General features: G+C 38.1%; 1 protein-coding gene across 3 annotated transcripts in view; it reads right to left on the bottom strand.

Moving 5' to 3' along the window:
• Positions 1-681: 681 nt before the first annotated feature.
• FAM135A (family with sequence similarity 135, member A) overlaps positions 682-13778 on the bottom strand; it is a 78847-nt gene continuing 65750 nt past the window's right edge. For all 3 annotated transcript variants that reach the window (XM_009888848.1, XM_009888846.1, XM_009888847.1), the window contains exons 18-19: positions 2343-2456; positions 682-1278 (exon numbers count right to left, since the gene is read on the bottom strand). In XM_009888848.1, the coding sequence (XP_009887150.1) occupies positions 1073-1278; positions 2343-2456 (320 nt within the window). In that variant the 3' untranslated portion in view covers positions 682-1072. The remainder of the gene's footprint in view (positions 1279-2342; positions 2457-13778) is intronic.

The raw sequence follows: 13778 nt of genomic DNA on the forward strand, positions 1-13778 counted from the left end.
AGGGAAGGAAGGAGAAACCAAACTTAATGCTATTCAGCACCAGTAGAAAGTCAATAGACCTTTAACATTCCTGTATATCAAAAACATTTTATCTGTATCACTAAACAGGTAAAGTTTACAATATTGTCCCATTTGAAGATGTATTGATTTCTATTTACAATACTTTGTAGTCAATAAAACATTTTAACAATATTTAAAAATTGCTTAAATTCATAAAAGTATTGCAGAAATTTATAACATTTACTTATTTTACGTACATACAAGGAAGTCCATGTAAAACTGTCCATGTTCATCTGAAGAACTGACAGAGTAAGGAGCAACTTTAATACAGTTTGCAAAACCCCAATTATTTGAAGGCAGCTATCATTAAACATTCAAAACCCCTTAGTTGCCATTTGCTTCTGAAAACTGAAGTTCCAGTAATAAAATTGAGTATGTAAACTAACATGGTTTTGAGATCAGTAGAAAATATATTCCCACAGGCAGAACATATTTAACAATGATGATAACGATTTTGTAGAAAACTGTTAAGCTGTAGTGATAGCTGAACAGACAACTCGGTAACGGTCTTTGCGGGACCCACAGAAACAGTAATTTTCAAATATCCAGTATTTTAGCAGCTCATTAGGTTTCCAGTTAAACTTCCTACAGTGCTAAAATACAACAACTGAACGTGTAAGACCTTATTTGAATTTTAAAATCCAATTTATTTTGGTGTCTAAAGCCTCCTGTAAAATGTAGCTGAGTAACATTGACTTTTGTAGTCTAAGAGCCAAAAATAAACCAACCAAAAGTACAGACTGTACTTTAATCTTCAAATAATTAGGTACCCAAAATTAAGAAAAAGTAATAGAAAAGTAAAAAGAACAAAATAAAAAAAATATTGCACAGCCACATTACCTAGAAAGTAAAGTCGATGTTAAAAAGCCCTAAGTGTGGATGATATAAATTATCTTCCATATAAAAAGTATAAATATCTCTTAAAATACAGCTGCAGCTATACTTTAATACCACACATTATTTGATTCATCTGTTAATGAGGTAATAACCAAGTCTCTTACAACACTTTCCTCTACTGAAAATATTTTAGGGCAGCAACAAGAAAGAATTTTTCTAAAAATATTTCTGAATCAAGAACAGCAATGTGTGCAGCTCTCCCTATGAGAGAATCTGCCGTATTGGGTAATGCATTAATTACATTATAACGAACCAAATTACATTCCTTATTTTGAAGGACTGGCAGAAGCAGGTTCTGGATCATTTCAGCATAAATTGGTCCTGTAGAGGAAAAGAAAAGTTGTACTGTGTGAATCACCAGAAACAAATACAGTTCTTTGACCTTGCACTCAAAACAAAGGGGGCCTACAGGAAAGCTGGAGTGGGACTTTTTACAAGGGCATGTAGTGATAGGACGAGGGGGAATGGCTTCAAACTAGAAGAGGGGAGATTTAGATTACATATTAGGAAGAAATTTTTCACTATGAGAGTGGTGAGGCACTGGAACAGGTTGCCCAGAGAAGCTGTGGATGCCCCATCCCTGGAGGTGTTCAAGCCCAGGCTGGATGGGGTTTGAGCAACCTGGTCTAGTGGGAGGTGTCCCTGCCCATGGCAGGGGGGTTGGAACTCAATGATCTTTAAGGCCCCTTCCAACCTAAACCATTCTATGATTCTATGAATACATTCCAGAATAAGAGAGGTAATGATATGTGTTATGCTGTTGTTCTGTTAAGATAGAACATACAGGAAGTTTAATTTCCCCAGAAATCTTGGAAAAATAATTTTAAGCTATGCATTTTAGTATTTGTATATTTATAGTGAGAATGTGCTCATCAGTATTAATTTATTACACTATGTAAAAGGTATTTATTTGTCAATCTATAATGCTAGAATTCAATTGTGCTGGGATGTCTCAACAGTGAATACAACAACCAACACCACTGAAACCAGGAAAACTACGTTTTCTTTCCGTGCTAGTATTAAGCCTCAATACAGCCCACGTGCTCAACGCTACAACTTGATGTCCTCAAAAATCAAAGCTATTTGTCCTCTGTATTCATGGTGTAACACAACAGGAGCTGTGGTCATCCCACCAACCTTTCAGCAAAGTCTATAAGCTAGAAATTTATTCAGTTTCACCTCCTGCATGTAATAGGACGTGACAGATCCAGAAAGCAATTCAGCTCCCACATGGATTTTCTCTCTCCATTACTACAGAGTAAGCTGAGAGTGTCGAATCATATAACAGAGGTGACTCAGTTAAGCACCCAAATTTAAACGGGAGGAATCTGAGACCTATGAGGTTTAACCTGAGTGGTCTGTTTATTTTTCAGGATATTTATTACCTGATTGTTTATCCTTTAAAGCTGTTTTACACATCTCAATGCGAGCGGAGTGATAAGGAACATAACGATCCTGCAGGGATCCTACTAACACAATGTTTTTGAAGTAATGAAGACCTACAGCAAAAGAGAAAAAGGTATCTATTATAACAAACCCCTTAACAATTACTACAGAATAATTAAACATTTTACAACTTAAATTTGGCACCGATTTATTACAAGATCTTGCATGAAAAGGCAGAAAAATCAATTACAATAGGTAGAGCTACAGAATAACAAAACATTGGGTACCAGCCTTTCCTCTGTACATATTTCAGTACAAACGGGCATGACCCAATTGTGGTGATTCCCATTTAAACAGACTATGGTTCAAACCTTCATCCTGCTGCTTAGGAATAAAGAAGTCGGTGTCTGGCTGACAGAAGGGAGTAAAACCTCCGCACTGCTTAAAGAAACCTAAAGATGGATGGTGCCTTGTCTTTCTTCTCTGATGTTGCAGCCAATGGCCCAGCTGCACCAGGGTTAATGCCCAGCACCAACAAGTACAGGATACAGCCCACCTGGTGTAGGTGCCTCTATCAGGCACTGCTTCACTGTAAGGTTTGGCCAGCTCAAGCACAGGCACGGTGTCTGCCCAACACAACTCCTCACATATAATTAAACCCAGACTTCCTATTTCTTGGACAAGCACTAGAAGAGTAAGATGATGCAAAGGTAGAAACCCCCAGTAATGATGCAGTTACCATCCTTAAGACGTTTAATTGTTATGTTTTCTTTAAAAAGCTTCAGCAGATTTTTGGTGCCACCCATCTGCTTTAGGACAAATACAATGGAGCATTTTAGGAAAATAAGTTGCCTTTGCCTTAGAACAGCCCCTTCTGAATATTGCAGCCATCTATAGTTAAATGCAAAGGCAACTGTTAGGCAAAACCAGAAAATGCTCAAACAAACAGTTTAGGTGTACGTAAGGCAAGCTACACTGAAAAGCAGCCAGCCTGAGCGGCTCTGGGAATCTCCCAGGTGTTAGGTGCTTACATCTTATCATTGGTAGATTTGATCCAACTCTGTTTGCCACGGTGCTAATGAGTTTTGCAGTGGTGCCATTAGCTCTGCTTTTAATTTCCAGAGAATAATGGTCAGATCCTGTAACTATTAGTTTTTAGTTTACAAAATGTACTTAGTCCATTCTGACAACTATAGAAATACTTCTATATTTTTCAAAGGTGCTTCCTGGAATCTGCAGCAAACATTTTATGAGTTAACCTCCACAAATAAAACTTTTCTTTCATTAAAAAAAAAAAGAGATCTGATTGTGTAGGAAAAAGAAATTGTTTGCTATCTGCTTTTCAGAAGCTATACTGCCAGGACAAAAGTTCTGGATTCTAGTTTCCCTGTTCTGTTCAGACTGAACATATACTAAGTATTAACGTACTTGTTCCTAAAGCTGTCAATGGAGCCCATAGTGAAAAATCTTCCCCTTTTTTCAGAGGTTGTTTCCTTATTTTCAATATTTTGTACACTCTACGTGACGAAGACTACATCTCCAAACCAAGTCAGTTACAGAAACAATGCTGCACGTGAAAAAGTAAATGTATCTTCTCAGATTGCACAGAAAATTAAAAAAAAATTAATTCTGTACATTTACAAAAACATACAGAAAATGCAACCAAACTATATCCTGGTTCCTGTTGTCTTCAAGTAGGACATCTGTTTGGGGTTTTTTTGTTTTGCTTTGTTTTTCCCCAGTGCCACTGAAAAACACCACCATCTCAAAAGATCAACTAAATCACTGGAGTCTTTCATTTGACATCTGATGAAAAATGACTGCAGCAAACCTTACACAAAGACGCAGATGCCAGTTCCAAAACTTTGTACTGAGTTGAAAAGAATGCATTTGGAATAAATCAAGGACAGGAATTCTCTGCAGGCTAATCTGTAATAGTTTTGCAAATTCCTTGGGAGTCTGTCTATCTTGCATTAAGTTTTTTTGATATGCACTTTCCCTAGAGAAACATCCATTAGCATTCATGTAAAAGGTACAAAGAAGTGGACTGCCTAGATCTTTTTAATCAGCCTGAAGAAGGAAGAGATAACTTGGGGAATATTTAGAGGATCATCAGTCTACATCAATCAACATTTAAATCGACCCTCTTCATCCTCACATGCCATATAATACAAACAACCCCCCCACCCCTCTTGCCCCAAAAAGGCTTAGGACACCACAGCCTAATAAATTAGGCACTCCCTTTTCGTCACGGTGACTCATTTTTATGCTTTATATTCTGGTTCATAAAAATAATGTCTTGAGCTTCCCTTCATTTTAGGCATGATAAATATCAGGAATCTTTCCTCATGAAAAAGTGTTTGAGGGAACACTTCAGTAGGAGCAAAGAAGGCATAAAGGGTATTTCATAGCATTAGTTTTATTGTTTAACTACTCTTGGGTGGTTTTTCTTTGGATGATTCTTTGTGCCTATTTTGAAGAAAAAAGTCCCAAGTCTTACGTCTTGAAGATGTTTATTCAGGCATGGTTCATGTGATACACGTAGATCACATATGACTACACGGATGGGAAAGAGAGGAGTCAAAACGGTGTATATAAATGTACAGAGCCTATCAACCCCTTGGATTTCTGCAACAGGAGATAATCCATTTGTCAATGAGAAGGAACTGCGTGGTGTTCAACAGCATCCTTTCTGCTCTCCTGACAGGCTATGGGACTACTCGGGCAGAGAATGATCTCTAATGTCAGAGTGTGCAGTGCTACACTGTGCCTAAAGTAAGTGTACTTGTGGACAAAGAAGCAATTTATCACATTCTTTCATTTATGGAGCAGTAAAAACTGGCCCACCAGTCATCTTTACATGTTGTTCTTTCACTTACTTCCTAGACTTTAAACATGTTTTGCCTTCAATTAAATTAAAAATTCAGGAATAAATTGTGAACAAGAACCCAGATCAGTTAATTCCTATGATCCACATCTTTATTCTCCCACACCACACAGAATACAATATCTGTCACACAATATCTGTAAGTAATAAAACTTACAATATCTGTAAGTAATAAAAAAAATAAAATATCCCAGACTTAAAATTATTCTAAGTATTTAATGAACCACTTTTTCCTGTGCAGTAAAATTTTCAGCTGCTGAATAAAGAAACCAACCCCAAAATCTAATTAGGCCAACATTTCCAGATTGTTGTCATTAGGCAAAAATACTGGAAGATTAGAACCTAATTCTATGAGAACAAGATACATTTGAACTTATCACATCACATCATCTAACTGAACAGATCACACATTTTTGAAGAGTAATATAAAAAACACTGTGGTTGTTATTAACTAGAAAGCACTGACTAATTTTTTCAACAGGATTTGAGATAGCTTGGAAAAGAACAATCCAAGTGAAAGATCACTGCTGAAAAAACAAGCTTTGTCCCATATAACAGAATATTCTTTCCTGTAGTAACGAACCTTTAATGGGCTTTCCACGTTTTTATGATAATCCTTATCACCTAATGGAACTTCAATCTCAGTCAAAGTGAATTTAAGCATCCATAGAGAGGAAAATTTCTACCATTTAACCATCGTGCCATTCATGTTCATCAGTGAGTTAGTTATTATTGAATTAATGATAACTATAAATTTATAAACATTTTTTTCCAAATCATATGTCAAGTGGAAAAACCTGTCTGGAACAGCAGGTATAGAGACCTAGCAACTCAACTAACTGCAATCACAGAGGAATAAATTCTTATATATGTTCAGGCACCAGAAGCAGATGTTGTCTGCACTCTAGCTATAGCCAACATCCAAGTAGGGAATGGGAGATGGAGCCACTTGTACAATGGGCTGCCGATATTCTCCGAGACTTGTATGACAAAAAGGACGACAAAATTCTGTATCACTGCCCTTTAACAAATTCAGAACAAGGCTTCAATTATTTGCAATGAACAATATTCACTGTGGATGCCACAGAGTTCTTGAGGACAATCAAATCAAAATCACTTACGATAAGCTTAAAGAAAAAGTACAACAATCTGATTCCATTAAGTAAGCTGCTGTTTTCCTTAGGAATATACTAATCACAGAATCCTAGAATAGAGTCATTTATGTTGGAAGGGACCTTTGGAGATCACCTGATCCTACCCACTTGCTCAAAGCAGGGCCTACTTTCAGGTAGTTCAGGATCATAGCTGGTTGCTTTGACTTGAAGAAAACGTCTCAGTTTTGTCAAGGTACAATAATTCCAATGTTTTCTACAATTCTGTCCATTTATACACTTGTTTGGAAATAGGGATCTGGAAGCTTTGCCAAAAATGCAGTCTGGAAATAGGGACTTCAAAAATTATGCCCTGGAAGGCAGCCATCTCCTGCAGTTGGTCTTCTGCACTGCTTTGTGAAGATAACACATCACAGACACAGCTAGAATCGTGCCCCAAAAATTCAAGCGTTGAAATCTTGAGTCAACTGAGGTCTCAGATTAAGATGCCTCTGTCATCTTATGATACAGATCAGATGATGCAGAAGACGCAGAGTCAACTGAGGTCTCAATACAGACGCAGGACACAGACTTTCAGCTGCAGCCCCACAAGAAAACTGATTAGAGAGCTAGATTTACATCAACTCAAGAGTTTTCATGTCAGCTCAAACTCTGCCTTGAAGATTTTACTTTAAAGAACTTGGCTCCAGATGCTATAGAACCTACCAAGTACTTCCAACATTGCTGGAACAGAGCTACTGAGGCCTGGGAAGTCCTTCCTCTTAGCAAAACTGAGATTAGGTGAGTCTCCATGCCATGCTACCAACGAGGATGCTATTTTAGCTCTAGTCTCATCCCCAGCACGAGTTATAAACAGGCACTCCCTCAAGTCAAGAGCTGAAAAGCTTTTTCCCTCCACAAAGCCAAATGGCACCAAGGAAGCTAAGCTGCCATCCTGTACATAACAGATACCTCAAAGAAGAAAACATGTCAACCATGTTTATTCACTGCTGATCTGTTGTTAACATGGATGTAAATGAAAACCAAAACAAACATCTTTTCCTCCTTTCAGAGATGAGGAAAATGCACATTTTTAAAGGGGAGAGATAACATAATACACAAGCACATCAGAATTCTGCTAATCAAGATCTGTGGAAGTATTAAAACATATGAATCTAAGCTTACCTACCTAAGTACAAAAACATCCTGGAAGAGACTATGGCTGTACAGTCACATTTGTGAACTCTGTGGCATAAGAGGAAAAGAACTGTAGAGCAAACCCGGTGGTATTAAGCATCCCTCATCCATCATAATGCCCATTTTCAGGAGAGTTTACTTTGGACTAGCTCTAGTCTGGTCCTGTGGATGCAATGTGCATTGGCTGCTAAAGCTCATTCATTGTGTTCTGAAGCAAACAGGGATCACAAAGAGATTTGCTTCTGAATGCATTCCTGAGTGCTAATGTGGGCATATTCTACAGCTGAGAAATGGGACGTAAAAAAGGTTCAGAACTGAAGCTGAGGTAGAAAAACTTGCAGGTCTAAAGTTTGTTACAGGAAGCACTCCTGCCAGTGAGCGAACAATTCATAACTGGGACAGAAAACAGCATTCTGAGGTTTGTTTTATGGAAGCCAGTTTCAGCAAGCCATGCTTCTGACACACATCATTATTCACTACAGGAGAATGAGTTCGGCCCAAAGTTTTGCAGTCAGTCTACTCACCAAGTCCTTAATTGCAAATGATCAATCACAATTTACATCAAATTGGGTTCTACCTCCAGAGTCATTTAATGTCATTTTCAGGTGACTGACAAGCTCAAGTTTCTGCAGGCAAAGACCACCTGACGGAACAGGACTCTGTTTTTAATACTTGCACTGACCAGCGTATTGGCATGCTAATCAAGGTATTCACACACTAAAGTCTTGTCTGAAACCAAACTAAAGCCACATGTCACATGTCACTGACATTTTACTTAGATGATCAGAACATCAAAACCAGCCTACATATTAATGAAACTGTTCTCTCACTGCTAATTTCTCAGCATATAAGGCAGGGTCTCTGAACCCATCACAAATGACCATCTGAAGTACTATGAACAAGAAAGTGCAGATTTGTTGGGTGGCAATGGCTACAAATCAAGAATTTATGTTTTTTTTTTTTCCCTGGACTCCCTGGAATATGTTACTTTTTATGAAAAATGTAACTAGCTGAGTATAACATGTAAATAAGGTAAGAAACAAAATACTCTAGTTGAAAAGGGGAAAAGAAAAAGAAGAGATTCTCTTGTTTTCCTTGCACAAAACAAAGTTAATTGGAGAAGCTGGGGGAAGTGCTTGGGACAGTGCTCAAGTTACACCTGAAAGCATCTTCAGTTTCACTGAAGCTACTGCCTTTCCACTTCCCCAGACAAAAATTAGAACGCGCTCCAACTGGAATCAATTATGTATTTGAATACACTGATGAAATGCATATCCTTCCTTAATCTCTTCAAAGAAAAAAAAGTTCTGATTATTATTATTTTGGTGATGTGCCAAAAAAAATCAGTTGGCATTTCATAGGCTAGATGATTTTTACATTTAATGTTAGAAAGTAAATGTGCAGGTGCAGTTATTGCTTGTAGAAAATACTTAAGCATAACCCATAGATTAAGTGGAAACAGAAATCAGGAGCTGTGAAAATTCCAGAACTTGTCACTGAATGGTGCTATGCACAACACACTGGTTTCAAACAATACTTAACTAATTCTCAGTTATACCTTTAAGGAGGGGTCTACATAATTACTGTTTTGCAAGTTCTATGGCAACAGTCAACTGTCCAGTTACAAAAAGTACTTATTTCCCCTAAGTGGATAGACCATACTGACATCTAAAAGCCAAGCAATTAGAAAATAGAGGACTCTGTATTTGTTATTTTTGTGGCTGAAAATCTTATCAAGTACATTTCAAAAAAATAAACTCTTTATTTTTTGCTGAATCCATAATACTACAACATGAAACACTACTTATACATAACGCACAAATTTGCATGTACTTTTTCATCTGTGCAATTACAATTGTGTTTGTATTGAACCCATGTCATCACAGCTGGCAATTTCTTGTCACACTATGAAACTAATAATCATTTCCAAGACCCCTAGAAACTACCAGACAGATTGTGGCTGATGAAGACAAGACAAGCAGATTTCAAGGAAATTATTGTCAAAGAACATAATTCTAAGCATTATCGCTATGAAAAAGCAGTATCAGAAAACTAAATTTTCCACTGGGTTAAAGACAAAATAAATACCTCAACTGCTGACATAAAGCGACCAGTGCTTAAAGTTACTTAGAATTCAAGAAACAGCATAAACTTTAACTCTCTTCATCTTGAGGTCACTCCTATTATCTTTTATTCCTTATAAGCAAATAAGGTCAGATTTTGCTCCTTATCAGCAATTAGCAATGATGATAATTGTAAGAGAAAATAGCTCTAACTTACTAGAATTTTGAATGGTCAAGTCAAGAAAACATCCTGATTTTTTTTTTTTTTAAACAACAATCCAATCAGAAATGGCAAATATTTAAGTCTCAATTTCTCCCTGCTATCTGCTACTACTCTCTGAAATAAAGATTTATTTTCATAGGGTAACCTATTACATGGCCTGAAAAATCATTTTGTTTTCATAATTCTTAAACTTGAAGATAATATGCAAGTGGGCTTTTTAAGGCTGCTTTAACAAATTAACTTTTTAAGGTCACTCTTTCTGCTTTAACAAACTTGATAGCTGGGCAATGAGAGAGTTGTACTTGACTTTTAAAAAATATCCTACAACTGTAACACTCCATTAAGTGCATGAAAGAAAAAATAGTTGATAGACAAACAACATACAATGCTATAAAAACCCAGAGACTTAGAAAAGCAGGCATTTAGTTAATCATCACTTGTCATTTGCTGTCATCTATTGAATAAATAATTTCAGGGGACTTTTACAATTTTGAGAATCAATTCCTATTTATAAACTAGAAACAGATAAAGAGAATTGCTAAAATAAGTTATCTGTCATTCTGCCTTGACAAATTACTTGAAAATGAAACTGAAATATTCCCAGAGTTCACTTGCTAACTGTGTCTCCAATACTGGATCTGAGGAAATTTTGCAAACAAAACTCTGCTGCAGACGTACTTCTAAAAGAACAATCAAATGAACACATTCTAAATCATAGATATTTGTGTTTAGGTGAACACATTTCCTTTTCATTTAAGAATACTAGCATCAATTAATGACTAACATCAATTACTTACCTGAATATGAGCCAGCAGTGTGCCCAGGTGGCCAAGAAGGCCAACAGCATCCTATCAGGAATAGTGTGGCCAGCAGGACTAGGGAAGTGATCACCCTCCTGTACTCAGCACTGGTGAGGCCCCACCTCAAACACTGTGTTCAGTTTTGGGCCCCTCACTACAAGAAAGACATTGAGGTGCTGGAACGTGTCCAGAGAAGAGAAACAAAGCTGGTGAGGGGTCTAGAGCACAAGTCTTATGAGGAGCAGCTGAGGAAACTGGGGCTGTTCAGCCTGGAGAAGGTTAAGGGAGACCTTATTGCTCTCTACAACTACCTGAAAGGAGGGTGTAGAGAGGTGGGGGTCGGTCTCTTCTCCCAGGTAGCAAGCCAGACAACAAAAGGAAATGGCCTCCAGTTGCACCCGGGGATGTCTAGATCGGATATTAGGAAAAATTTCTTTACCGAAAGGGTTATCAATCACTGGAACAGGCTGCCCAGGGAAGTGGTTGAGTTGCCACCCCTGAAGGTATTTAAAAAACACGGCTCTTGGGGAAATGGTTTAGTGGTGGACTTGGCAGCATTAGGTTTACGGTTGAACTCAATGATCTTAAAGGCCTTTTCCAACCTAAATGATTCTGTGATTCTATTTGATGTCAATATCTTAACGTAAGTTTTGTCACTTAGCTGAATCAATGTTCCAGCATGTAGTTATATTTACGAGGTGCAACATAAGATATTAACCAACTTACACCAAGTTTTCTGGCAAATAACAAAGTTGACTTCTCCTCAGCTATTTTTTAAAACAACAAAAGAAAACTTGACCACGACTAACGATAGTAAGCATCTACTGCTTAAGTATGAACCATGTATACATCACACTTTCAGCTTTTATCTCAGGCTTGGATAATTGCTATTCACTCCTATCAAAGGAATAAATACAAAACAAAACCAGCAGCACTGTAATAACCATAACTGTTAGGAAAACCTATTTGTTTCTAACTGGATGTTTTTTTTAAAAAAATCCTATTAAAAGATATTTACAGTAAAGGAGAACTGAATTAGAGAACCTAAAGAACCTGAAAAGAGCATGTTCTGGGCAACCGTTCCTTCAGCAAGTAAGGACTGACTGACATTGTACAAAGGAATAGTTGCATGATATAGATGGGAGGGATTTATTCATGGTATCTTTATAATTTTTCAGTTTCAAAGGTTCTTTTCAGTTGCAAAGGTTCTTTAGAAGGTCTGAACCTACTGTTAGGTAAGAATTTTGCATATGCTCAGAAAACTCTCGATTCTTTTTGCAATATCACATACAAAACATACTTCTGATGGAATATTCTGTAAGCTCTCTGCACTGAAGCATTAAAACTCTTTCCAGAAGAGATTCTTCTGAGAGAGATTTCTGGAAATAGAAAGAGCCCAGAAATTTTGGCAGCAGCAGAGAAACTGGTGCTGCTTCTGAATATGAGATCCAAAAGCCTGAGGTGATGTCCAGCCATGAAGCCCAACCTAGTTCCAAACCGGGAAGAAAAAGCAAGACTGGTAAAAATGTTTGTCATAGATCCTCCTAGATGCACTGTTGTGATAGAAGCATCAGTAAGAAGGAGTTAGAAATTTGTTCGTGATTGCAAAATTTCTGGTATTAACTGGCATTGCTCCAGAATTTAAAACAGAGAATGGATATGAGCACAAACCTCTTGTTTCTGAATGGTGCTAAGCATTAGTACGTACTGGAGCTTCTTTTTAAGAGCAGAAGAGGACATGCTCAACTGTACTTTCACCTACAATGCTCGACAGAAAGTAAGAACTTCATCCATTTTGGGGTTAAGTAACAAGACAATGTGTTTAACAGAGATGCTGTCTGGCAAATTTGAGAACTAGAGCCACAAACCACCATAGAACAACGTGGTTGAGACCTAGACTCTCAACACATTGCATGCTGGATCCAAAGCCACCTTTAGGGATAATCTCAAAGCCCACTGGATCACAGCGACGTTGAAACAGCAGCAAGTTTTGCTGCCTTAGGGATTGTCCCAGCTGCAAAGACAGCATCTGACGGAGACACCACATTAAGCAGCAACAGACGTTTCTGCATCTTAGACTCCTATTTTCTTATAGGATTAGAAAAATCAACAGAAATTGCAAAATCAGGGCTATACTTATCAACTGTGTTGCCAATCTCTTGCACATAGCCTGGGGTAAAGTGATTTCTGAAACTACCTATGTTTACAATCCCTATAGAGAACAGTATGCAAATTCTCTGGATCGAAAATCTGAAAAGAAACTCTATTGTTAGGGAATCCCAAACTCCTCTCATCTGGGGTTTGAGAGTCAAGCACAGCCCATGCTGCACGCCCAGTGAATGAACAAAGAGACAGCAGGACAGAAGCACGCCTTGTACAGGTGTCAAAAGTTAAAGACACCAACACCTACAGTGTACATACAGTATATTAATTCAACCCTCAAAGGAAAACTTTCTTCCTTCTCTTTTAGAGGAGTGTAAAGCTTGCTTTCTTTTCTATATAAATGAAATTACCAAACTTTCACATCTCTTTCTCCTTCTCCCCCAACCTGTCCTCCCTCATGCCAAACTCACTGAAGGACCTGGAAACAAGACGGTGTATGAGGCTGTGGCTCAAGATACAGCTCCTTCTGTCTCCTCAGTAAGAGGTTAGAAAAAGGAAACTGAGCTCTAAGACTTTTAGGGTCCTTCTACAGTTTGTGGGGAACAAAGTCTGAAATGCATGTCACGAGTCTTAAGACAATGCTATCCAGGCCTTTCCAAAAGCCTGGTGACCCGGGACAGAGACAGAGCTGAGGTACTCAATGACTTTTTTGACTCAGTCTTTACTGGCAAAGACTGCAGCCACACTGCCCATGACACAGAATGCAAAGGCGAGGATCGGAAAAACGAAGAACCCCCCACTGTAGGTGAAGATCATGTACGAGACCACCTGAGGAACCTGAAGGTGCACAAGGCCATGGGGCCTGATGAGATACATCCACTGGTCCTGAGGGAACTGGCAGATGGAGTCGCTAAGCCACTAGCAATCATATTTGAGAAGTTGTGGCAGTCTGGCGAAGTTTCCCCTGACTGGAAAAGGGAAACAACCCCAATTTTTAAAAAGGGAATAAAGGAAGACCTGGGAACTACAGGCTGGTCAGTCTTGTCTCTGTGCCCACCAAGATCATGGAGC

The sequence above is a fragment of the Charadrius vociferus genome, unplaced genomic scaffold (assembly GCF_000708025.1).
Source record: "Charadrius vociferus isolate BGI_N301 unplaced genomic scaffold, ASM70802v2 scaffold247, whole genome shotgun sequence".
Classification (NCBI taxonomy): domain Eukaryota; kingdom Metazoa; phylum Chordata; class Aves; order Charadriiformes; family Charadriidae; genus Charadrius; species Charadrius vociferus.